The sequence below is a fragment of the Mus pahari genome, chromosome 1, assembly GCF_900095145.1.
Source record: "Mus pahari chromosome 1, PAHARI_EIJ_v1.1, whole genome shotgun sequence".
NCBI lineage: Eukaryota > Metazoa > Chordata > Mammalia > Rodentia > Muridae > Mus > Mus pahari.
In genome coordinates, this window is record NC_034590.1 from 98,105,174 (window position 1) to 98,132,050 (window position 26,877).

The window sequence follows — 26,877 nt, forward strand, 5'->3', positions numbered from 1 at the left end:
ATACCTTAATGCCACTCTTTTTTTTTTTTTTTTTTTTGAGACAGGGTTTCTCTGTGTAGCCCTGGCTGTCCTGGAACTCACTCTGTAGACCAGACTGGCCTCGAACTCAGAGATCCGCCTGCCTCTGCCTCTGCCTCCCAAGTGCTGGGATTAAAGGCGTGCATCACCATGTCCAGCTTCCTAAACTCTGCTTTCATGGTGAGTACTTCCACTCTCTCAGCCATCTCGCTGTCCTGAACCAGCAGAAATATTAATTTTTGGTAATTTTTTCAGCTGTTGATCAGAAATGTCACATTTATCACTATGTGTGTAGCAATCTTTTGCAACCTTGGTTGCAGAAGAGTTAAATTACATCCTTTGTCCTTATACATGTCTTATATGTAATTTGCTTCTCTTCTGGGTGTCTAGACTGTTACTAATTTAAGAAATGAGAAAACAGTGCCACAAATCACTGTAGTCTGTTCTGTGGTTCAGATGAGGGATCGGTGCGGTGGCACTCAGTAACTAAGCAGTTCCTGTTGGTTTTGTCCTAGAAATAATGAATAAGAAAAGTGACTTTCTGGATTCCTTTGTCTAGTGTCTGAGTCTTTGGGGAAGGGTGCGTTTCAGAGTGTAATTCCTTAAGCGGACAGCTCCATGGCCCTCACCAGACCTTGTCTTGGATCTGGGGCAGGTTGGTGGGCTGTCCTCTCCTTTGCCCTCTCTGTAGTGTGGCACCTTCTTTCCTCCACTCAGTGGGGCTCCTCAGTCTCTCCTACCCTTAACTCTGCAGGTTTCCAGAGTCTTACTGAAACCTGAGAGTTAATACTTTGCCACAAACTAATCAGTGGTAGTATGTTTGGTGGGGGATGTTTATTTTATAACTGCTTTGGTGGGGGGAGTGTTGATCTCCCAAAATACTTTAAAATATTTAAATTAATTTTTAAAAATATTTTAAAATCTGCTTGACATTCCTGGTGAGTGTGTTTTCATGATTGCTTCTTACTTTATTTTAGCCACCGATCTGCTTCTTGCCTGGAACCCCATTTGTTTGGGATTGGTAGAAGGAGTAATTGGGAAAATTCAACTTCATTCAGGTATGTTTTTATAAACTCCTTAGGCTTACAAAATGTAACATGCTATTCTGTGATGTCCTTTCCCAGGTTGCATGGAGATTCTGTTATGATATTGCTTACTTTGTCATAATTTTGGGTCTTCTCAAAGCATATGTATTTTTATTTAAGTTTAATGAAATGAAAATAAAGCTTTTGAGAAGAGATGACACAGTGTTAAAATTGTTTGCTATTTTGTTAAAGAAAAATTCTTGCAAAGACCCTACTTTGAGCCAGGAATTGTACTAATCAGCCTAACAATTGGAATCCCAAACTGACCCTTTCTTGCCTGCCCAGAGCTTAGTTCAGAGGAAAAGACAGAATGCGTGACCACTGTGGTCCACATATGATCCCTGGGTGTGGAAGTGGGTTCTGTTAAGGGATGGTACAGAAAGTTCCTGGACAGGAAGGAAGTAGGAAGAACAGAGCTGGAAAGGTGGGCAGGGGCAGCTGCCTGGTCCCGAGTCAGTCACTTCTGCCAGGGAAGAGGAGAGTCTTTTGGTGTGTAGTGTGACACTTTCTTGGGCCTCTGCCACGGCAGGCAAATGGATGGAAAGCCTAAGTCATTCACCGGATGCCTCTTCTCCTGGGTGTGAGTTTGTATGCTACATATAGATGGGTACCCGAGGTAGGCAGCCAGAAGAAAGTCTTGTTCCCCAGTGGCTAGAGTTAAGGCAGCTGTGACCTGGCCCATGTGGCTGTTGGGAACTCCAAGAGCAGGAAGTACCCTTAACTTCGAAGCCATCATTCCAGCTCCTTCATTTGTTTCTCAGTCTAACCCAGGCTGGCCAAGAGCTTAAGATAAGAGTCCAGGTCAACCTTGAACTTTGTCTGTGTCTGTTGAATGCTGGGTTTACAGGCATGTACCATTACATCTGCCTTCTCTAGTAATAATTTTAGTATGATTATGAATTATAGGAGGCTTTGGTATTGTTGCTGTGTAACTGCCTGTGAAGTCAGTTACATCTCTGTAGTGTGCCTGTTGTGACTGTTCGTTTGTTCTTTTTTTTTTTTTTTAAAGATTTATTTATTTATTATATGTAAGTACACTGTAGCTGTCTTCAGACACTCCAGAAGAGGGNNTCAGATCTCCTTANNGATGGNTGTGAGCCACCATGTGGTTGCTGGGATTTGAACTCTACACCTTTGGAAGAACAGTCGGGTACTCTTACCTGCTGAGCCATCTCACCAGCCCTCTTTTTTATTCTTTAATGATTATTGTGTGAGCAATGTGTGTGTGTCGGGGGGAGGGGCGTTGGGTTTTCTCTTCCTACCGTGGGTTCAGTGGGTGGAACCTCTGATTTTCAGGCTTCTGTTTACCCACTGAGCTATCTCGCTTGCTGGCCCTGTTCTTTTCTTTGTGTGACAGGGTCTCATTTTGTAGCCCAGGTTTATTTTGAACTGTTTCTCCTGACACAGCCTTCCAAGTGCTGAATAGGTATGAGGAACTAACATGGCTGTTCTTAAGTAAGATTCTTGAGCATTTAGGCACAGGGTTGATTTTTGTGAATTACAAAAATATATTACTAGAGACAATTTGTACTTTTCTTTTACTAGATTCTGAAGTGAGAATTTTGGAATTTTGGATTCTTTACAAAACACAGAAATGGTATCAGTGTGTTTTTGTTTTAATCCCAGGTGTGGGGTTTGGGGCTGCTTCGTATTGTCCCCAGCAGCTGACTGTGATTTGCCTCGTGCTCTGGTTGGGGTGTGATTTTGCCAGCTGCAGATAGTTTCTGCAATTGTATGGTGTTTGGAATTCTGGGGCCTTTTCAGAGGGTATATACATCTAGGGCCCATGAGGTAGATTGTTGGTTGGTTGGTTTTGGATGTTTAGGGAGGTTGGTTGTAGTTTGTTAGTAGTCATGTTCAAAGAATCAAGGAGAAAGAAATTATATTCAGAGATCTCCCTCTGTCCCCTCTATCCTTCCTTCCCCACTGTCTAGTGATAGTGGGTAAAACGGGGTTGGAGGGTGGGTAAAGGGTGGGAAAAAGATGAACCCACAAAGACCAGCTACAGAATTCTTTGCCCATATTTTAAATTATTTTCCTATTATGAAATATTTTTATAAATACCCGGGACTGTTTATGACAGGTAAATAGTATAGGGTGTTATAAAGTGTGTGTATTTATTGCTTATCCAGATTAAAAAGTGAGACATGTGACTTCAGAGCTGTCACTGCCATTTTTCCAAGTGTGTCCTTCCTTTGAAGGGAATCAATTCTTGAGTTTTGTTACTCCATTGAGAATTATTGTTTTTCTCAAATATATATTCCTGTAGTATTTGTAGATTTATATTTTAGAGATTTTTATGAAAATCCCATTAGATTATTTGTTCTGACTCAGTCTCTGTCTGTGATGTATGTGTGTGTCTGTGTGGGTGTACATGCATACATATGCAGACTGTGTGGAGGTCAGAGCTCAGTGTTGTGGATCTCCCTAGGCCCTTCACTTTCTTTTTTGAGATAGGGCTTGGGTCTCACTGAGTCCTAGAGCTGATGGAATCATCTGGGCTGACTAGCCAGTGGGCTCTCACATCTTGTCTATATCCTCCTAGAACTGGGGTTACAGATCATTTTTCTTAGCTTTTCATGAATTCAGAAACATGACCCTCTGATTCATCTCCCTAGCCCATGTTCTGTGGTGATAATGTTATTGTGAGAATTGCTCTTAACAGTCTTTTGATCTTTTTTTAAGAGCATAAATTGCTTTGGCTATTACTATTTATCAGCTAACCTCTCATTTTTAAATATTTTCTTTTTTTTCTCTGTAGACTAGAATTTTCTATGTAGACCAGACTGGTCTAGAACTCAAAGAGCTATGCCTGCCTCTATATCCTGAATGATGAGATTAAAGGCATGTTCCACTGTATTTGGCTTTTTCTCTTCTTTCTATTATTTATTTTATTTATTACTTATTATTGTTTTGAGATAGGGTCTAACTGTGTAGCCCTGGCTGGTCTGGAATTCACTGTGTGGACCAAGCTAGACTGGCTTAGAATTTACAGAGATTCACCTGCCTTTGCCTCTGAAGTGCTGGGATTAAAGGTGTTACACTACCATGCCTGGCAGTTTTATTTATTATTTATTTTTTTAAGATGAGGCCTCAAACTTGCCCATCTGGGATATTTGAGACCATCCTAACAAAAGATGACCTTGAACTCCTGTTCTTGCTGCCTCTACCTCCTGAGTTCCGGGTTGATGTATGTGCCACCATGTCTCTTTCCTCCCCCCCCCCTTTTTTAAATTTTTAAAAAGATTTTATTTATTGTTTTATGTATACTGTGGCTGTCTTCAGACACATCAGAAGAGGGCATCGGATCTCATTACGGATGGTTTTGAGCCACCATATGGTTGCTGGGATTTGAACTCAGGACCTTTCGAAGAGCAGTCAGTGCTCTTACCCACTGAGCCATCTCACCAGCCCCTCCTCCCCTTCTTTTTATTGTTAACATTTTTAGATTATCCTGTGTTGATTCATGGAGCTAGCGTTCCTCATTCTTCCTTTATTTGAGCATTTCATGCCTGTCTTCCCTCACCCGGAAGTTCTTCCTGGATCTTTATTTCTTCTTCTTTCTCCCTGTTATAAATAAATAACATCACTTGAGCTTTGTTGTGTGCTCTGTCTTTGGTGGGCTTTAAAAATCTCTTCAGCGTAGCCAGGCAGTGGTGGCGTATCCTTTTAATCCCAGCACTACAAAGATAGAGGCAGGCTGTTCTTTGAATTTGAGGCCAGCTAGGTCTACAGAGTGAGTTCCAGGACAGACAGAGCTACACAGAGAAATCCTGTCTTAAAAAATGTTTTTTTTCTTCAGCACAGAGGAGAAAAACATTCAGCCATTGTATAACCATGCTAAGTATTTTAATAACACTCTCCTACCTGTCCACATTTACATATATATGTGTATATATCTCTATCTATCTATATATATATATCTTTAATTCATTTACATACTGACAAGATAATTTCACAGCTGGATGTTCTGAGCTAAAATTCATTTTCTATTATGTAAATGACATGTATGAAACTTCTGATTACTTTTCTCTAATTTCAGTCACATCTCAGAGCAGTGAATAAATCACTGACATCAGTCAGAAGACTAAGAGCAAGCTCCGTTTGTTAATATGTATTATTATTATTTGTTATTGAATTCTACCATCTGCTTCACTGTCTGTTTTGTAATCAGGCCTCCTAAAAGCTGAGTGGTTTAAGATAGCAGCAGTGTGCAGCCCCGGGGATCTGTGGGCTTGGCCTAGGTTGTCACATTGGACTTCATGTCTGTATCTCTCCATGGCTCTCTTCTTTCTTGGGGTCCTCATTCTATTCTGGTGTCCTGTTCTTTCTCCTAAATAGTGGCAACATCTTTTCAGGGAGTGGCTGGGAGCCAAGAAAACAACAAATAAGGTTAAGGACTTTATTTCTAAAGCAATAAAGCAAGAACCAGAGTAATTGGCCTCATTATGTGCCGAACGAGATAGTACCTGAAGGTTCTTAGTAAATTACAAGACACCGTCTTATCAAGGCTCACTTATACAAATCTATCAGCTTAACTTAAAGGGGAAAATCAATTGACTGGTGCAAACACACTTTTTGTAAGAACCCAGGAAACTGAATGTGGATATTGTGCAGGACGTGAGGTCCCTCACTGCAGTTCTCTGTGCACATCTTCTTCTGGTTCTCTTTAATTTTTTTTTCTTTTTTGAGATGGAGGTTTCATGTAGCCCATGCTGTCCTTAGACTTCCCACATAGTCAAGGACGACCTTAAACTGATCTTCTCCTTTCCTTGGGAAGGATGAGATTACAGGTATGCACCACCATACCAAGTTCAGGTGGAGCTGGGGCCTGAACCCAGAGCTTTATGCATGTGAGGCGAGGACTCACTACCAGCCAAGCTCTATTCTAGCCCTAGAGCCTATTTACATGAACAAAAAGAATTCCGCTCTAAAGATGGTGTTCTCCTCCAAGCCTAATTTGAGGTTCCCTGTAATCAGGGGAGACAGACTAGCAATCAGACAGATCTGCTAGGAAGGGATTGTGGCTCACACAGTAGAGAAGCTTATTGGTCCTTGGACCTCCAAGGACCTCCCAGGTCACCTAGTTCACAGGGCCACTTACCTTGATGAGGGGAGCAGTCAGAGCAGCATGGAGTAACCTTGGAGAGAACCTTAAGTTGTCTTTTATCAGCACTGGCTAAATTGAAATTAGTGCCTGCTGAACTTCTCTCCTGTGCTGACGGTGGCAGGTCTGTGGTTGGCCTTGTGTAGGCAGGTCACACCATGGTAATGGAAGTAGTGGAAGAGGGAGTCGGGAGGAGAGTGAACTGGGGAAAGTAAGTAGGAAGGAAGCCATAGGAGAAGCAGATGGAGATCTGGGCCCTCTGTTGCTCTTTCTCCGCTCTCCCATGCTCCCACAGTCTTTTCTTCTCTGTGCTGCTCCACCTTGCTCCTCACTGAAGGAAGGAGATCTACCCTTCTCTTCCCTTTCATCCTCTGTCCTCCAGGTTGCCTCATCCCTCCTCTCTCTTGCTCAGAGTCAGACTGGCTGGAAGGAGCTCTGCTCCTTATGTGCCAGAATTGAGCTGGAATTTTGGAGACATTTTCCCATGGAGATATCTTACCATTTGGGGGTGATGAGGAGGAGATGAGGGAACTAAGACATCTGTATGTAAGCTCCCCTTTTCTCTTTCCTCCTACTGACTCTCTACATATTAATGCGTGCACTCTTGTTCTTGCCTAGTGTGATGGGAACATGATTTCATTTGAACAGATGTCATTGTCAGTCTAAAAATGGCGTGGGTGAGCTGTGCTGCTGCTCATGATTGTCACTGAACTCTGGACTCCAAGGACTATAGCAGCAGACTTTCATCAGAATTTCATCTTCCTAAAGAGCTAGCAGGATGGGTTTCTTCCGGGATGGCTGTGATCCCTGTCTTCACTTGGGCTTCCCTTCCTTTGTACCTTTATGTCTTTAAAGTTTGTTTTTTTTTTTTTTTTTTAAATAATATTATTTGTTGGACTAGAGGTGGCTCAGCAGTTGAGAGCACATACTCAGGCCCTGCAGAGGACCTGAGTTAGATTTCCAGAACCCATGTCAGGTGACTCTCAACAGCCACCAGCTCCAGGTAATCCAGTGCTTCTGGCCTTTTTGGGCATTGGTATCCACATGTAGATATACATACTCGCATAAATTATACATAACTAAAAATAATTCTTTAAAAAATAATGAATAAAGTCAGCTATACTGGATTAAAATCCACCCTAGAGAATTCATTTTAATGTAATTCCTCTTTAGAGATTGTCTCCAAATACGGTCACATTCTAAGGTGAAGACTTCAACAGAAGTGATGGCTTAGCCCTCGGCAGGAACCTAGTCTTTGTAGAAGCACTTACTATAAAGCATTGCAGGGAACCCTCTCCAGTTCCAATTACCTCTGTTGCATGATAACATGTTTTTCAAATGTGTCTGACCAAGCAGTGAGGAGGTAGACTAGACCTGAAAGATCACATGATGACCTTGAGTCCAGGCTCTGCGTGAACCTCAAGTGCCAGATGGCCATGCCTCCAAAGCAGTTGGACAGGCTGAGTTCTTGATCTAGTAATCACCAAGAATGACTGATTTTTCTCATTTTTCTCCTTTCTTTTTTCCTTCCTTCTGTCTATCTTTTCTTTCAGTTGTTTGTTTTTGTTCTGCTGTGTGTTTCCACTGACCTGGAACTGTCATGCAAGATGGTGTTGAGCTTGTAATTCTGCTCCACCTCCTCATGCTGGGACTGTAGACATGTGCTGCTGTGCTTCTAGGCTTGGCTTTCTTTGTTTTTCCTTTAAAGAACCTAAGAGACAGCCTACTACAGAACCACCCAATTTCTATGTACATAGTGGTTTGGGGGGAAAAGGTATAATTGTAATGTTTTGCCCAAATTAATATTTACTGGTACTGAGGTGAAATTAATAAGTCACCAGAAACTACTGTGAGACTACAAAAAAAGTTTTTAGTAGTAAAATATGAAAAAAATGTAAAATATGTTCAATTGTGCTTTTTTTCCTGCGGGGGAGGACAAAGTCTCATTATATATTCCTGGGTGACCTGTAACTCACTATAGACTTTAAGTATGAGTTCAGACTGGCTTTGTACTCACAGAGATGCACTTACCTACTGCTTCTTGAACACTGAGATTAAAGGTGTATGCCACTAAACTCAGCTGTTCTCTCACTCAGTCAGTAAGGTCCTCTAAGAGTTGTTCTATTAGCCTTGGAGGCAGAAGATACCTATGTAAGCTGTTTTCTTATTTCCCATTTGGATGCTCTTCCTCTGATATTTACAGGCAAGTGTATCTTCTAGGGTTAGTGTACTGTACCTGACGGTTTGACAGTCCGGCTTTGAGTTGAGCAGTTGAGATTTACTGATAGGAAGAAGAAAATATATAAAGGAATGTGTGTTTGCTTGCCAGATTGAAGAAATGTAAAGCACCATGAGAACTACTGGGGGTGGAGAGGACTTAGCGTTAGAGCGCTAACTGCCCTTGCAGAGGACCTGAGTCCCAGCGTCCACATCAGGCAGCTCACCACTGCCTGTGACTCTAGTTCTAGGGGATCTGATGTCCTCCTTTTGGCCTCTCAGGCCACTGTCACACACAAGGTATACACTCACTCACTCACTCACTCACACAGATAGACACATCAGTAAAAATTTAAAGACAAATCTTAAAAACAAAATAGTTTTGTTCATTGTAATATCCAGAAGGAAGTAAAAACTACAGTGAGATTCTTACTGTAATTATGTTGATTGATTCATTTGTTAATTTATTGGCTTGTTTATTTATCTGCCATCTTTCTGTATGTATGATAAGCTCCAAAAAGATAGGGGCTGGAGGACAGTGGAGGGCTGTGGTTTCAGTGGGTGGGTCTCTGTGTCCTGGCCCATAGTATGAGCTATTCTTAAATTTTCAGTATGTGCTTATTGATTTAACAGATATTTAAGGTGTGCATATTGTGTGCTAAGGACTATAGTTGGACTGGAGGCTGTAGAATGGACAAAACTTGAAATGTCTAGGCTCATAAACTTCAACTAATAATATATTAATCACCTAGTCAAACTGTTTTGTCCTTAGAGACTTAAGCTTCCAGGGCTTGGGTGCTGTGTGCCTCACTGGATTGAGTTGGGGGGCATCTTTGAGGAAGTGATGTATGACTTAAGGTCAGAAAAATGAGTATATAAGACATAGGCTAGTGGGGAAGGCAGTAGAGGGTTAAGAGGCAAGGGTGGGGGGGGCATGGCAGAGGAAGCAACTGCAAAACACACTCACTGGACATGTTTATCCTTTATTTTCTGTTTACTATCTGGAGTACAGTTATATCTTTATGCAAGCATCTATGAAAAGATTGCTTTAGGCTGGAGATTTAAAGGGGGTCACAAAAGCTCTTCAAGTTAAAATACATTTTGAAGTCCAAGAAGATAAGCTCAATTAAGGTAAGAACTTACTAAATATAAAAAATACAGAGATTCATTAGCAAAGATACATATTGCATGAAATACCAGAAATAGTTGAAAATTGTCTTGGTTAATTTGGCAAATATCTCTTTGTTTAGTAATTGAATGAATTACTCCTCATAGTACTGAGCAATCACAGACAGAATCACTTACGTAGATCTCATTCATTAAAATAGTACTCACCATCTGTGTTTTCCTAGTTTGGAAATGGTGAATATATCTCAATCATTAAGATGGCAAAATATATTGTGCATATGATTTTAAACTGACTATAGTCTTTATATAGAGGGCTTCCTTGCTATAGAACTAATGCAAGAAGTATTTCATATGCTTTAATATTTGAGTAAATTGAGTGTCACTAGCATTGTTTCAGCACTTGCCTATAAAGCCATTGACAAACCCTATCCTCAAGGGCATTAGAGCCAAGAGCCTGTGCAGAGCTCTCAGCCCTGTGGAGACCTGGTTCCTAGGACAGCACTTTAGATAATATGTACCTTAGCCAGTGTTCTAGTGCTGTGAAGAGACACCATAGCAACTCTTATAAAATAAAGCATTTAGTTGGCGCTTGCTTATAATTTCAGAGGTTTAGTCCATTTTCATCATGGGGGAGTAAGGTAGCAGCAGGTGGGCAGGCATGGTGCTGGGGAAGTAACTGAAAGTTCTACATCTGGATGCCCAGGCAGCAGGCAGGGAGGGACACTGGGTGTGACTTTGGCTTTTGAAACCTCAAAACCCACCTCCATTGACAAATATGCACCAATAAGGCCACACTTTTAATCCTTCTTAACTAATGCCCCTTCCTGAAGACCAAGCATTTAAATATATGAGCCTGGGTGGGGGGGAGGGTCATTCTTATTTAAACCACCATAGTAATCCAATTTGAACATGAGTTTCATGTCTATGTACATTGTACCAAGTGAGAATAAATTTTTTATTATCTACTGACAAGTCACATTATACAAAATATGTAGGAAAACTGGTTGTGGTGGTCCATGTCTGTGATCTCAGCCCTGGGGAGGCAGGGAGGAAGATCAGAAATTCAGGGTCTTCTACAGAGCAGGTTCAAGGCTGATCTGGACTGCATAAGACCCTGTCCTAAAAACAAACCAAGAATTTGGATTGTGATTGTGATGAAACTTTTACAACTATGGATTGACTAAGATCATTGAGTTGCCTATTTACAAGTGGCTTGTTTTTTGTTTATTTCTCGAGACTAGGTCTCGTTATGTGTTCTTGGTTGGCCTGAAACTCAATATGTAGATAAGGTTGGCCTCAAACTCACAGTGATCCACTATCTTCTGCCTCCCGAGTGCTATATTTTTAGATTTTTAAATTTTATTTTAATTTTTAAATTTAAAATTCTTATGCCTTTGCTTCTATTTTTTTTTTTTTATTTTTTTTGTTTCTTTTTTTCTATTTTTATTTTTTACATTTAATTAATTGACTAATTTAGGGCATATGTTTTTTTTTTTTGTGTGTGTGTGTGTGTGTGTGTGTGAGAGAGAGAGAGAGAGAGAGAGAGAGAGAGAGAGAGAGAGAGAGTTACAGTGAGCGAGCGAGCAAGCACATGAGCGCGCGCATGCACATACCTATGTGAGTGGGTTCCTAGACTCATGTTGTCAGGCTTGGTGGCAGATACCTTAATCTGTTGAGTCATTTGGCGCCATTTCCTAAATGGGCAAATTTTATGGTATATAATTTATATTTCAACAAAGGGCCTCAGACTCATCAAAGCTGAGTATTATGGCAAACACCTATAATTTCAGCAATTGGGATACAGAGGCAGGAGGATCATGAGTTCAAGACTAGCCTGTGCTACATAATGAGTGAATTTGAAGCCAGTGTGGGCTACACAGAGACCTTGACTCAAAACAGAGCAATCCCTTCCCCTGTTGTGTGGGCATTTGATTTGTGTGTATGTCAGGACACCTGTGGGGGCTACCATGTGGGTCATAGGGTATTGAACTCAGGTCATGAGGTTTGGTGGCAAGTACCTTTACTCATTGAACCATCTCCCCAGCTCCTGATTCATTTTAACTAAAAGATATGGGCTGGAGGTAGTGATACACATCTTTAATTTTAGTACCCAGGAGGCAAAGGTAGGTAGATCTCTGAATTAGAGGCCAGTTTGGTCTGCCTAGTGAGTTTCAAGACAGAGTTTCTACATTGTGAGACCCTGTCTCAAAAGCAAACAAGCAGTAAAAATGGTAAAAACCCAATGGGGATATGACACATTGCTTAAGAATACTTAGTACTCTTGTAGAGAACCTGGGCTCAGTTCCCAGTACCCACATGGCAGCAAACAACCATTCATAAGTCTAGTTCCAGGGGATCTGATGCCTTCTGCCAAATGCCTCTGGCACTGCACCCACGTGGTACACAGATACACGTGCAGTCATAACACTCACACACATTAAAAAAGAAAACTCATTAAAAATAGAAACAAAAAAATAGGGCTGAGATGACTCACACACCCACACTAAATAAATAAATATACACATGCCTACATATATACATAAATATATAAATATAAGCAAACAAAACCACCCAGAACTAGGACTGGAAACAGCTCAGTGGAGAACATGTGCTTAGTCAGCACAGACATTGTCCTAGGCTCCACCTGTGGCACAGTAAACAAAAACAAAAATCCAAATAATTCTATTTTGATATTTATAGGTCATTACTCCTTAGACTCAAGTTTCTTTAGAACATTTTCCTTAAAGCAGTAGAATTATATACAGTATAATGTCTATAAAATATAAACGATATAAAATGTTCTTCAAATAAAGCTTCTTAATTCATTTTATTTTTCACAGTTATCTCAGAATTATTTATTTCATCCACATGTAAGATTTTTACCAGTAAGTAGGTTCCTGGTTAATTGTAAAGGAATTTTGGGCCAGTTTTGAAAGGGTTCAGCAACTAAAGGCAGCTGCTTCCAAGCTTGATGACCGGAGTCCCAGCTCTGAACCCACTTTGGGGAACAACCAACTCTTGCTGGCTGTCCTCTTAATGCACTCTAAGTAAAATGTGAAATCTGGGTTTGGCTGGGCTTAGTTTCCCCTTGCTATTAGTAGCTCTTCTAGAAGCCAGAAACTAGTTGCTAGTCTAATTGCAGTCTGTCAGCCTGGTTTTCGTTTTTGTTTTTTTGTTTTTTTCTTTTCTCCTGTTCCTCCTGTCCCACCTGTTCCCCGGGTGCCTAGCCAGTGTGCTGAATGTCTCATCCTTTTCTTGGCTCCTCTCAGCTTGTGTGATTTTATGTGTCAGAGTTTCTTGGCTCCCTTAAGACTGATGTGAACTCTTGATGTGGTCTCTTGGATGCAGATGGCTCCTCCTTCGCCATAGAGCAATGCTGAATGTGACCCATGGCTCTGAGCGGCTCTGAGCCCCCAGAGGTTGTTTACTGTGTACGTAGCCTATCTCTCCTTTGATGGCAGACCACAGCTTGCCTCCTGCATACTGTACTTACCAGTCATTTTCCTTGAGCTCCAGTTGTTTCCTTCAGTGAGTTCTCTGGGCACTGAGAGTAAAAGTTTATGGGTTGACAAGATGGCTCCAAGGGTAAAGGAGGCTTCCCCCAAGGCTGATGATCTGAATTTGATCCCTGGGCATACACACACTAAGTAAGATGCAAATAAAGTGTAAAAAATGACAACTCTACGAATCAAGTTCCATGTCCCAGATCTACTGAGGTGGAGAACCTGCTCTAGTTCTTCTCCTACTCAGGAAGGACCATGACCCTTGGATGTTGGGTGTCCATGTCCACTTGGCTTTACATAAAAGCCACCTGGCTGGTGAAAGCAAGTCAGCCATAGTCCTCCTTTTGGAAACTGAGGATGTCAGTGATGTCAGAACCATCTTTGGAGTCATTCTTGGCTTGCTTTGAAGAATTGTGTGCATTTTCACCAAATGTCTGCTTGCTCTATGGAATCTCAAAAGTTGGTATTCCCTCCCCAACAGGCTACTGGTTTTCCTGCCAGGATAGCCGGGTCTACTCACCTGTACCAGTTTCTTTGCCATACAGATGCTGGGCTGCAGTATTTTTTTCAGAGTGCACCTTTCTGACAGTTTGCAGCCTGGATGGGTTGAGAAATAGTCAATTCTTTCTTTTTTTCCTTTTCAGTTTTTATTAGATATTTTCCTCCTTTACATTTCAAATGCTATCCCGAAAGTCCCCTATACCCTTCTCCCACCCTGCTCCCCTACCCACCCACTCCCACTTCTTGGCCCTGGTGTTCCCCTGTATTGGGGCATATAAAGTTTGCAAGACCAAGGGGCCTCTCTTCCCAATGATGGCAGACTAGGCCATCTTCTGCTACATATGCAACTAGAGACACAAGCTCTCGGGGTACTGGTTAGTTCATATTGTTGTTCCACCTATAGGGTTGCAAACCCCTTCAGCTCCTTGGGTACTTTCTCTGGCTCCCCCATTGGGGGTCCTCTGTTCTATCCAATAGATGACTGTGAGCATCCACTTCTGTATTTGCCAGGCACTGGCATAGCCTCACAAGAGACAGCTATTTCAGGGTCCTTTCAGCAAAATCTTGCTGGCATATGCAATAGAGTCTGCTTTTGGTGGCTGATTATGGAATGGATCCCTGGTGGCACAGTCTCTGGATGGTCCATCCTTTCGTCTTAGCTCCAAACATTGTCTCTGTAACTCCTTCCATGGGTCTTTTTTGTTGTTGTTGTTGTTGTTGTTGTTGTTGTTCCCCATTCTAAGGAGGAATGAAGTATCCACACTTTGGTCTTCCTTCTTCTTGAGTTTCATGTGTTTTGCAAATTGTATCTTGGCTATTCTAAGTTTCTGGGCTAATATCCAGTCAATTCTTCTAAAAGTTCTGCTTCTGCTTTTTTTTTTTCTTTAACTTTTTTACTAACAATTGTGCCTTTGAGTCATATTTGTCTTCTTGAATTTTACCATAATCAGTCAAGAAGAGTCATTTAGCAATGGCATTTTACTTAGAAATAGCTTCATCTAAATACCCAGCTCCATTATTCTTCAGTTCTACTTTTTATGAACAGTAGAATATGAACACACTTCAAAGTGTTTCCCCTGACAAAGCTGCTCCTCTCACCATTGTCCAGTCACGGGCTTCCAACTGTGACTTCCTGGGATCGCCCTTGAGTCTTCTCAGAAGACTAAGCCTTTCTCCTTGGGTGTTTAGTTTCTGGGCTGTCTCTTGAATTACCTTTAAGGGTTCATTCATGACAGTGTTGGTTTTTCCCAATGTGAACCTTCAAACTTCCAGCCCCTCCATTACCCGATTCAATCCCAAAGCTATCTCCACAGTTTTAGGGATTTAATTACAGCAGCCTCTGCTTCGTTGTCAAGCGTCTGTATGAGCCAGGGCTCTCCAGAGAAGCAAAACAGAGGTAGGGAAGTGAAGAGAGAAGAAAGATTGATGTTAACTGGAGATCCAGACCTACCATGTGCAAGCTTGAGAACGAGCAGAGCCTCTGAGGTGGTTCCAGTGCAGGCCTAAATACAGAAGCCTAGAGGAACTAGTACTGCCCGACCTGGTCCAGACCCAGTCTCTCAGGCCCGGAGGTCAGGCAGAGGACACACTAGCCCTTCCTTTTTTCCCTTGTTCGCTCCAGCCCTCAGCAGGTTATATGGCGCTCACCCACACTGATCTACCATTTTAAACGCTACTCTTGAGATAGCATGCACCCAGAAATGTACCAGATATCAGGATATTACTTATTTCAATTGAATTGACATATCAAATTAATCATCAAAGGATCATATAGCTGGTTATAGTGGTGCATGGAGGCAGAGGCAAGTGGATCTCTGTAAGTTTGAGGCCAGCCTGGTCTACATAGAGAGTTCCAGAACAGCCAGGGCTATGTAGAGAGGTCCTGTCTCAAACAAACAAACAAACAAACAAACAACAACAAAAACAACATGCCACACAGAGCTAAAATAAAAAACTGTGTGCCATTGTAAGTAGTGATGGAGTGCTGCCTGAGACAGCTCGCCACTGTTGTCCATAATAGCCTCTAGGGCTCTTTTTCAGACAGTTCTATTCATGGAACTCCTCCCTCACCTCTGTGCACTATGAATGCCTGTGTGCATGTGTGTATATGTGCCTATGCGGGTGGGAGATGGGTGTTAGATGTCTTCCTAGATTGCTGTGCACTTTCTTTTCTGAAGTAAGGTCTCTTGCTGAACCTAGATAGTCTAGCTAACCATTTTGTCCTAGATCTATGCCTCCCAAACTTTGGGATTACAGAAGAGCCATTATACCAGCCCAGTCTTTAAAAGTTAATTGTGGCCGGGCAATGGTGGTGCATGCCTTTAATCCCAGCACTTGGGAGGCAGAGGCAGGTGGATTTCTGAGTTTGAGGCCAGCCTGGTCTACAGGGTGAGTTCCAGGACAGCCAGGGCTACTCAGAGAAACCCTGTCTCAAAAAATCAAAAAAAAAAAAAAAAAAGTTAATTGTGAGTTATGGTGTATGGAACAGGCTTGGAACATGTACCTTGACCTGAGCCATATCTCCGACCCTCTGCCCAGCTTTTATGTATGGGCCTCATGCTTGCCATCTCCCTAACTTCTTTACTTTGTAGCAGAAGCCAATATGATGCAGAGTTAGAGTTTGTTAAGAGGAGATTTAAATAGCTTTAAACACAGGGTTAATAGGAAACAGAGGTGCTAAAGAGAATACATGACCCAGGTCTGTTTGGTGTGGGCTTCTTAAGAGAGAGTCAGGATCGAGTGTCTGTGAGATAGTCACACATTGCTTTCATGGCTTCTGAAGTCACATTTTGGGAGGCTTGCTAAGGGTTATTTTCTTTTCAATATAATGCACTTTAGATGGGGTCACAGCTGATAAGGTAAATCCTAGGTCATAGGGCTGCAGAGAAGTTAGGATGTCTTTACTATAAACAAAGGTTCAGATTTGTTTGTGAAGTTCCCAGATATGTGTCAGTAGTATGTCTCTGAACTAGGAGAAATGGTAGAGTTCTTCAGCGTCTACAGAGGTGTAGCTCATGAATAGAGAGCTAACCTCGTGTGTGCAAGGCCATGGGTTCAATCCCTAGCAATATAGCAAAAAAGAAAGTTCTCCAGTCAAAAGAAACGATTGCTCCTGGAAGTGTGGAGATATAGGAAGGAGTGAAGGTCTGTGGGAATGGAAGTTGCTAAATGTAAATAAATTTGGCTTCATATGGAGTTTAAATTTAATGTAGAATGAATACACAGCAATAACAACAACATTGCAGAAATTAACAAGAAGAAAAAGGGGGAAGAGGAGAAGATGATGAAGATGCAACACAAAAAGGATTTTAAAAGGTTTCTATTCCAGGATTATTCTTTCATCCTCTAGGAATTGGCAAAGACTCCAACTTACTTTTAGGTTTAATAGGTTAAGGTTTATTTCCTACTGTATAAGGGCAAACAATAATAAAAGGTTGTAAAAGCTATCAGAGTAGGTAAATGAGGTAATAATAGTTAAAGACTTAATTCAAGAGAAGCTAAGAAAGTAAAAGGCATACTTAGAATGACTGACAGAAGTAAGAGACGATGGGATTCTAGATACACTAATGTGGCATTTCATAAAAAACCATAGACTTTGTAACACTGGAAAATCAAAATCCATGTACATGCTTCTTGCAAGATAAATACCATACATAGTCTGTATTATATGTACATAAAGGCAGAAAGTAAAGAGTTGTGACAAAGAAACTGCTACCTTTAATCCAGCACTCAGGAGGCAGAGGTAGAGGTAAGCAGATCTCAGGAATTCTAGACCAGCCTGGTCTACACTCAGGGGGCACAAGTGACACGTGAACAAAGCACAATTAGCTCAGCCAAGGAAACTCTTTCTAGAAAGGTCTATGCACCAAATCCCACGTAGTCCAGCAAGCACACTTGGTCAAGATGGATTCTGTCTTTTGTGTCTGACATAGTTAGGTGGTCTTTGTCTCATCCCATTGGAGGGAGTGTGACTTCAGTTTGTCTTGATTTTCTGATCCACACAAAGGGGAAGAGGAAGGGTTAGGAAATATGAGTCCTTGCCAACTAACTACCTGTCATTGAAAAAAAAAAATGTTTCTTACAATAGTGAGTTCCAGGTCAGCCGGGGCTGCACAGTGAAGACCCTGTCTCAAAGAAGGGAAAAAAGTGCACAAATTAACCTAATAAAAACTGATATAGCTGTCTTACTATCAAAGTAGGTTTAAGGCAAGAAGCATTAAAAGAGAACATTTCAAAACTCACAGGGTGATCACGTCACCAGAAGGATAATTAAAAAGCTGCAGTTGGGTTGGGCTGTAGCTCAGCAGCTTGGCTCTCGTGCTCAAGGCCCTGGGTTATATCTTGAGCACTGGAAAAAAAAACGGTGCATTTGAGCAGCAGCCTCCAAGGGTAGTAAGAACAATTAGTCATCTGGTTCACGTTTCTTCCCTGAGATGTCAGTTTGAAATGACGGAAACATGCAAATGTTCCTCCTCTTAACTTCACAGAGAACAAAGGAAAGGTGAATAGATTTTTAATCTATTTTTCCCCCTTTACCAGTATATTTTCATTCTCTAAAATCACTGGTAAAATGCAGAGATCTTTCTGTAGGTATGTGAGGTATAAACTGCAGAAGCCCTTCAGGAATTTGAGACTTGGACTGGCTGTGGTGGCTCTCCTCTCCAGTCCTAGCACGTGAGAGGTGGAGGCAGAAGGAGCAGGAGTTCAAGGCCATTCTGAATTCATGGTGAATGCCAGGTCTGTGTGGGATTTGTGACACCCTGTTTCAACAAGGTTGTCTTAATAATAATTGGAATCTTTGTATTTAAATCTTATGCTATAAAAGAATAATTGACTTCCACCCCATCTTTGGATTACTGTGATGCAAATACAACTTCTCAGTGTGGCTGGTCCTCATAGCCACACCACTGTGTGAGTGTTAAGGCAGCGCTGTGGTCTGTTTCTACGAGGGGTAAGTGGCCTCAGGAGTCGAGCCTGCAGAACTAGGACATAAATGTAAGCAAGCATGTGAGAAACAGCAATATTCCTGGTCGGCATCTCACCCTTGTTATCACAGGGTTGGTTAAGTGGAGAGAGAAAGCAGGAACCGTCTAAACAAGCAGCTGACTGGCGCCTACAAAATAAGTAATTGCTGTACTGTTTGTTAGGCCCTCAAGCGAAATCTGAAGGACTAACGCCAAGAAATGGTAAACATTTTCTGTCTCTGCGGTTCTTACATGAGAAACTAACAAAGTAGAGGCTGGAGTCAAGTAAAAACTTTCCATAGAGTAGGAGAGGATGGTGGCAATCAGGAGAACATTAATTTTATCTCATGTTTAAATCTTTAAAAAAAAAAAAAAAGAATATATTGGGGCTGGAGCGACAGCATTAGGAGGGCTTGTTCTTTCAGAAGTCCTAGGTTCATTCCCAGAACCCAAATAGTGGCTCATAATCAGCTGTAACTCCAATTCTTGGGCATCTTCGTTTTCTTTTCTGTGTCCTAAATGTGATTATGTTTTCAACTTGCCGTAGAGTGGTTTGCCCCTTGCATTTTGTGTTGAGTTCCCTTCCATTCTGGTTGACTGAAGCATTTCTGTTGTTCTAAGAACTGGAACTAGACTCAGAGGCCATTCATTTTTAAGAACGTGCTCTTAGCTGGGCAGTTGTGGCACACGCCTTTAATCCCAGCACTTGGGAGGCAGAGGCAGGCGGATTTCTGACTTCAAGGCCAGCCTGGTCTACAAAGTGAGTTCCAGGACAGCCAGGGCTACACAAAGAAACCCTGTCTCGAAAAACCAAAAAAAAAAAAAAAAAAAAGTGCTCCGAACTGTTACCCTCTTCCCCCTCCTCCTCCTCCTCTTTTGCCTCTTCATTTATACTATTTTATGTATGTGGGTGTTTTGTTTGCAGATATGGTGGATATGTTTATGCACCATCTGCATGCCTGGTGCCTGAGGAGGCCAGAAGAGGGTGTTGGGTCCCCTAGAATTAGAGTTACAGATGGTTATGAGCCACTGTATGTGTGCTGGGAAGCGAAAGCCATGTGTTCTGGAAGAGCAGCCAGTCCTGTTAAGCACTGAGCATCCCCCAGCACCAGCACTTCCCTCCTCTGTCCCAGTCCGAGTGCCCCTTTCTACCTCACTTCTGCTTTCCCTCTTATCAGTAAACATTCACATTAACTTCTGCCTTAATTCTGCTCTTGCTGTTATATAAATGAATCTACATATGTATATGATCTTATTACTCCTTCCTTTTTTCTTAAAGATTTATTTATTTATGTATATGAGTACACTGTAGCTGTGTTGAGGGTTGTGAGTCTTCATGTGGTTGTTGGAAATTGAATTTTAGGACTGCTGCTAGCTCCAGTCAACCCTGTTCACTCCAGTCAGTCCCGCTTGCTCTGGTCAACTCCACTCGCTCAGTCCCTGCTCGCTCCAGCCCAAAGATTTATTTATTATTATAAATAAGTATACTGTAGCTGTCCTAAGACACACCAGAAGAGGGCGTCAGATCTCATTATGGGTGGTTGCTGGGATTTGAACTCAGAACCTTCAAAAGAACAGTCAGTGCTCTTACCTACTGAACCATCTCACCAGCTCTACCTCTTCTTTCTTATGGAGGTATGTTAGGTTCTCTTTTTGTCTCTGGAGGGGTATGCTGTGTCTCCAGTGGATGCTTGAAATAGCACATAGTACTATATCTCATGTGCACAGGCATGTGTTGTTAGCTGTGGTGAGGAATCCGGAATTTTTCTTTAAAAAGAACTATTATAAGAAGGGTTTCATGTTAACCCCAGGGATGGGAAGGAACTGCTTTGACCTCTGTAGCAGCTGACTATGGTTTGCCTCTCTAGCAGAGATGTGGTTTTGCCGGCTGCAACTGGTTGTGTGACATTTGGAATTCTAGAAACGTTTCAGAGGTTATATGAATGCCAGGGCCCTGATAGGCAGGATTGGTGGTGGTGGTTTGTTTGGTGGGAGCTGGAGGGAGTGTTTAAGGTTTGTTAGTAGTCGTGCTCGGAGAAGAAACAAAAGGAAAGAAATTAGATTCAAAGATGGCTGCCGGGCGTGGTGGCTCACGCCTTTAATCCCAGTACTCGGGAGGCAGAGGCAGGCAGATTTCTGAGTTTGAGGCCAGCCTGGTCTACAGAGTGAGTTCCAGGACAGCCAGGGCTATACAGAGAAACCCTGTCTCGGAAAAAAAAAAAAAAAAAAAGAAAGAAAAAAGAAAAAAGATGGCCGTCTCTCTCTTCACCTCTGTCTTTCTTTATCTCCTAGTGATGGGTGGATAGATAAAGTGTAGGAAAAGAAGAACCCACCAAGTAGCAAAGACCAGCTACAGTCAACAGTAACATTTTGGTCAACAGTAAGATGCCACAGTGGTCTAGTAAGAGCATGTATGACCTACTGGCGTGATAGCTGTCTTAGTTTGGAAGTACATCCTGAATGTTCTCACGTGAAATCACTTAACAGCACACTTCTCAGAACATATCCCCATCATAAACAGTTCCTGGCTGTACTGTATTTTTTTCTGATTGTAATACCTTGATAAGTTTGAATTTTCAAATTGGGTTTAATAAGGGATTAACAGTAGTGAGATGAAGTCAGATAAATGGCAACAACACTGTTACAGCATTAGGGTACTATGTGTGGTTACTTGAACCGTGTGGATACTGTGCTAGCCAGTCTGATCGTCCAGCTGAGTACTACAGGACTAATGGGCAGGTAACATGCACAGCATGGATACATTGAACAAAGGGGGGGTTGATGGTGTATAGTGTGATGCCATGTGACTTCATTATGCTAGTGAGAATGGCATGCTACTTATTTATTTTCGAAGTTTTAGGATGGAGCCTGGAACTTTTCACTTGCTGGGCAATTGTCTGCCACTGAGCTACATTCCAGCTTTTTTCTACTTTTTATTTTAAATTTTATTTATCATTTTATTTGTGTGTGATGCGTTTGATTTGCATGTGTGTAAGTATGTACACACACACAGGATGTGTGTAAGTTAGAGGCCAACATTCCTTTTTCTACCATGGAGTCTTGGAATCAAATTCAGATTGTCAGACTTTTGTGGCAAGTGCTTTTACCCACTGAGCCACCTCACTGGTCCTTATTTAATTAAAAAAAATTATATTATTTTTATTTTATATGTGACTTGCCTGCATGTATCTCTGTTCATTGTGTGCTTGCAGTACCCGAAAGAACAGAATCAGTACTAGACATTCCAAGACCAAGTTCTCAGCACAAAGGAGATTTATGTGGCCCAAAAAGACAATGGGCAGGGAATAAAAGACAAAGACAGGAGATACAGGATGAAGGAGAAGGGGATGGGAACAAGGGAGAGGGGAAAGATATTTATCTGGGAGGGACAGAGGATGCCTCTGGATAGAGAGGAGACAGCCAATGTGGCCCATAGGCAAAATGGCAGTTTCTAAAGGGGAAATGGGGAGCCCTGTGTTAGGATGAGTGGGTTAATTTTGATTGGGCATATTAAGTACCACAAAGAGGGCTTTTGATGCCTGGGCTTCAGTACTTTGATAGCTGTACCTTGGTAATGTCCAGTGTCCATGGGGAGGAAGTGGCCGAATAAGGGATTAGACCTTAGACCTTGGTGGGTCGCTTTAGGAATATAACTTAAGAGTTTAGCAAAACAGAGGGAATGGAGAAGGTAAAAGAAAAATCTGTTTGCCATGCTCTGGCCTGCTAGAGCCCTTCAGTGCCATGAGGCTAGAAGTGGGCTTAGATCACTTGAAACTGGAGTTGTGTCTTAGTCAGGGTTTCTATTCCTGGACAAAACATCATGACCAAGAAGCAAGTTGGGGAGGAAAGGGTTTATTCGGCTTACACTTCCACATTGCTGTTCATCACTGAAAGAAGTCAGGACTGGAACTCAAGCAGGTCAGGAAGCAGGAGCTGATGCAGAGGCCATGGAGGGATGTTCTTTACTGGCTTGCTTCCCCTGGCCTTGCTCAGCCTGCTCTCTTATAGAACCCAAGACTACCAGCCCAGAGATGGCACCACCCACAAGGGGCCCTCCCCCCTTGATCACTAATTGAGAAAATGCCTTACAGCTGGATCTCATGGAGGCACTTCCCCAACTGAAGCTCCTTTCTCTGTGATAACTCCAGCTGTGTCAAGTTGACACAAAGCTATCCAGTACAAGTTGTAGATGGTCATTAGCTGCCATGCAGATTTTATTAGTAACTGGGTCTCTATAACAGTAGTAAGTGTTCTTAACTGTTGAGCCATCTCTCCAATCCCCTGGTGCCTTCCTTTGCTGAGATGTCCAGGCTGGTCTTGACCTCCCAGTCCTCCTGCCTTAGCTTCCTGAGCCACTGGAATTACAGACCAGTCCCTTGCCCACCTTGATGACCTATGATTGAAAACCTAATTGTGTAGTTCTGACATTTCCTATTTGGTGCTTTTAGACCAGAGTTGACCACAGGAGACTAAAACTACAGAAAGTAAAGCTATTGGTGAAGAGGGACTAGTGTGGGTTTTGGTGCTCTGGTACCAAAAATAAAATACATATTAAATTATCATGATGCAGTATGTGTTGCTTAATAACGGGGATGTTCCATAAGCAGGTTATAAAGTCACTTCATCATTGTAGGACTATTATTAAGAGACCAGCCTCTTGATATAAATCAAATCACTTGACAAAGCCTCCTAATTTAGGCCAGAGTTGTGATAAATATGACATACAAATGTGATGTATGAGGTGCTGCCAGTATAATCTTGATATGATATTTTATAGCAAACTTATTAACTTTTGCTTCATTTTGTTTAGATTATTTTGTTTTATGTGTGTGTTTTTGCCTGTGTGTGTGTGTGTGTGTGTGTGTGTATGAGTGTGCCAGATGTGTACCTGGTGCCTGTGGAAGTCAGAAGGGGTCTCAGATCCCCAGCAACTAGAGTTACAGACAAGCTGCCATGTGGGTGCTGGGAACTGAGCCCAAATCTTCTACAAGAGAAGCAGGTGTGTGAATAAATTTAAAATGATGGTAGGTAGGATTGATGATGCAGCTCAGTAGATTGGGTAGAGCCCTGGACTTAGTACCATCCCCCCAAATCAGTGGTTCTCAACCTTCTTAATGCTGTGACTCTTTAATACAGTTAGTTCCTCATGTTGTGGTGACCCCCAACCATAATACTATTTTCATTGCTACTTTAAAATTGTAATTTTGCTACTGTTACGAGTTGTAATGTAAATATTGTTGGAGATAGAGGTTTGCCAAAGAGGTCTCAACACAGATATTGAGAATCATTGCCCCAAAGCAAATACTCCATGATAAATCAGTGGCAAATGTAATACATTGTGTATATTCAATTAAGTTTTGCATTCTGAATATAATTGTATAGTATACTTTTATACTGTCGACAACATAGTAAGTTTGTTTATACCAGAATTCCTTATCACTACAAACGTGATTAGATCAAATCAGAATGCATGGCACACTGAGTTGTACCACTCTATCACTAGGCGGTGGGAATCTCCCAGCCTCCTTTATGATTTTATAGAACCATGTCACTGGATGTGTCTCACAGGGTAGCACAGCTGTATCATATACATTAGTAGCACACCCACGCCTTTTCACTTATTACGTGCACAAGTCATCTTATCATAAAGTACTTTTACTTTTTATAGGCATCATAAGTTGTTTTTCCAGTTGTGTCCATTGGTATCCTGCCAGCACTGCTGTTTGAGAGTTGTTTCCCCATTAGTGTTTGCTCTATAATATACAATGCTCTGAGTGAGACTGGACATCTTGTATTTAGGGACTTTTAGTGTCTTTAGTGTGCATTTTACATTTTGTTACTGTTGGGCCCTTCACCCCAGGGTAGCAGCACTCTGAACCCCATCCATTTACTAGAATTTTCTCTTTCAGATCTTCCATGGTGGCTTATTTTAATTCGGCAGAAAGCGTTGGTAGGCAAACTCCCAGGAGACCATGAGGTTTGTAAAGTCACCAAGATTGCTGTATTGTCACTTTCTGAAATGGAACCTCAGGAGCTTGAGCTGGAGGTAAGGTGACATCAAGGGGACTGTCAGAAAGACGTTTGATAGCAGACATGTAATTTGTGTCTTCAGACCTTGCAGTAGACCCTTCACAACCCATGAATCGCAGTGTATAAGACAGAAGCTGAGCTGCTTTAAGGGTTGAGGGAAAGATTATCTTTAAACAACATGAAAATGAGGCCTCCCTCATGGCATGCGCATGTGTGTGGAAGAGGGGAGTGTATGACTGTGCATGCAGATGCTTGTGAAAGTGCTTGCATGTGCACATATGGACGACAGGTCAACATCGGATACCATCCTCTACCACTTACTTTCCTTGTTTTCGTTTGGGGGTGGGATATAGAGGGTTTGAGACTGGGTCTCAGTGTGTATCCCCAACTACCCTGAAACTCCCTACATAGACCAGGCTGGCCTTGAACTCACAGAGGTGCCTCTGCCTTCTAAGTGCTTGCATTAAAGGCATGTGCTACCATGACCAGCTTAGCACTTGTTTTCTTGAGATAGTTTTTCACTGAAACTGGTGCTCACAGGTTGGCTAGATTGCTGTGTGGCCCCACGTTCTAGGGATCTGCCTTTTCTATCTTCTGGTGGTGGGCTTACAGGCACATGCCTCCATCCATGGCTTCCTGCATGGGCGCTGAGGGCAGGTTTGTCACCCAGCCACCTGCCCAGCATAACTGAATAGGTTAAGGTTGTTTGAACTATAGTGTTTATTAAGGTCACCAAAGATTATGCTTCATGTTAGGAGTGGAATATATGTTGTGACCTGTGCAAATTAGGAGAAAGGTTAACACTTTTGTTGCTGTCCTAAAACACCATGACCAAGGCAACTGAGTTTATTTGGACTTATGGTCCCAGAGGGATAAGACTCCATCATGGCAGTGAGTGACAAACATTGTTGGCTTGAATGGATGCTCAGAGCTCTTTAAACCACCACATGAACCAGAGCGTAACCCTGGAATGGCACAGATTTGAAACCTCAAAGCCTACCCCAGCCACATAGCCCAACCCTCCCCAAAACACCACCACCAACTGGGATCAAGTATTCCAATGCAGGAGCTTACTGAGGGTCAAAAGACCCTCATTCAGACCCCTGCAGAACTGTAGAGAAGTCTTTCAATCCCGTGGGTGAATGTTCTAGGAATTATTACCATGCCCTTCCCTTTGTTTTCAGTTTATATCACAGTAAAGGAGCGTTGCAACAGTGAGTAGCAGGAGAGGCAAGGATAGGTACTCTGCTAATCATAGCAGCTCTTCTAACCTTCTGATACTGATTTTAATCTGTCATCCCCCTCTTTCCTTCTGTTCATGTAAGCACAATTAAAAGGACCTTTCCCCCTGTCTTAGTCAGAGTTTCTATTCCTGCACAAACATCATGACCAAGAAGCAAGTTGGAGAGGAAAGGATTTATTCGGCTTACATTTCCATACTGCTGTTGATCACCAAAGGATGCAGGACTGGAACTCAAGCAGGTCAGAAAGCAGGAGCTGATGCAGAGGCCATGGAGGGATGTTCTTTACTGGCTTGCCTCCACTGGCTTGCTCAATCCACTCTCTTATAGAACCCAAGACTGCCAGCCCAGAGATGGCACCACCCACAAGGGGCCCTCCCCACTTGATCACTAATTGAGAAAATGCCTTACAGCTGGATCTCATAGAGGCACTTCCCCAACTGAAGCTCCTTTCCTTGACACTCTAGCTGTGTCAAGTTGACACAAAGCTATCCAGTACACCCCCTTAACTCCTATTGTCTTTCATGGGAGTACACATAAGCACGTGTTAGGTGAAGCTGGCGCATGTTTCCCACTGCAGCACGCCCCTCTGATTTGAAGCCTGTTCACTGTTCTGTGTGACCCACCATTGTCATCCTTCCCAGCAGAGAGCTCCTGCTGTTTGTCAGGTCAGCCTCCTTGGTTTGCTGCAGCCCGCTTCTCTTCTGTAATTGGAGCAGAAATGATTTCATTGCAGATTTTAATATTAGAATTTAAGTTTCTTCCTCAGTGGTGCTGAGGTGGGTGTGGCTTATTGACCTGCCAGTTTACTTGTGGTAGCATTTATCAGTACTTTATTCCTTATTATTGTCAAGTAATATTTCACTGTGTGAGTGGGCTTTTTTAGTTTAACTTCCCTTCAGTTGATGAACATTTGAGTTGCTTCCATTTTTATACTATTATGCATAATGCTGTGGTAAACAGTTTGTAACACGCAAGCTTTTGGTATATATAGGTTTTCATTACCCTGAAGTATAGCGTCCCTAGGTCATTTTGGCAGTTCTGCTTAACTTTTTTGAGATTTGCCACACTGTTTTACAATAT

At 42.1% G+C, this 26,877-nt stretch overlaps 1 protein-coding gene across 3 annotated transcripts in view; it reads left to right on the forward strand.

The window, feature by feature from the left end:
- Nucleotides 1–26,877, forward strand: part of Inpp5f (inositol polyphosphate-5-phosphatase F) — an 85,920-nt gene that overhangs the window by 24,094 nt on the left and 34,949 nt on the right. For all 3 annotated transcript variants that reach the window (XM_029543148.1, XM_021207855.2, XM_029543197.1), the window contains exons 2-3: nucleotides 996–1,076; nucleotides 24,433–24,569. In XM_029543148.1, coding sequence (XP_029399008.1) covers nucleotides 996–1,076; nucleotides 24,433–24,569 — 218 coding nt within the window. The remainder of the gene's footprint in view (nucleotides 1–995; nucleotides 1,077–24,432; nucleotides 24,570–26,877) is intronic.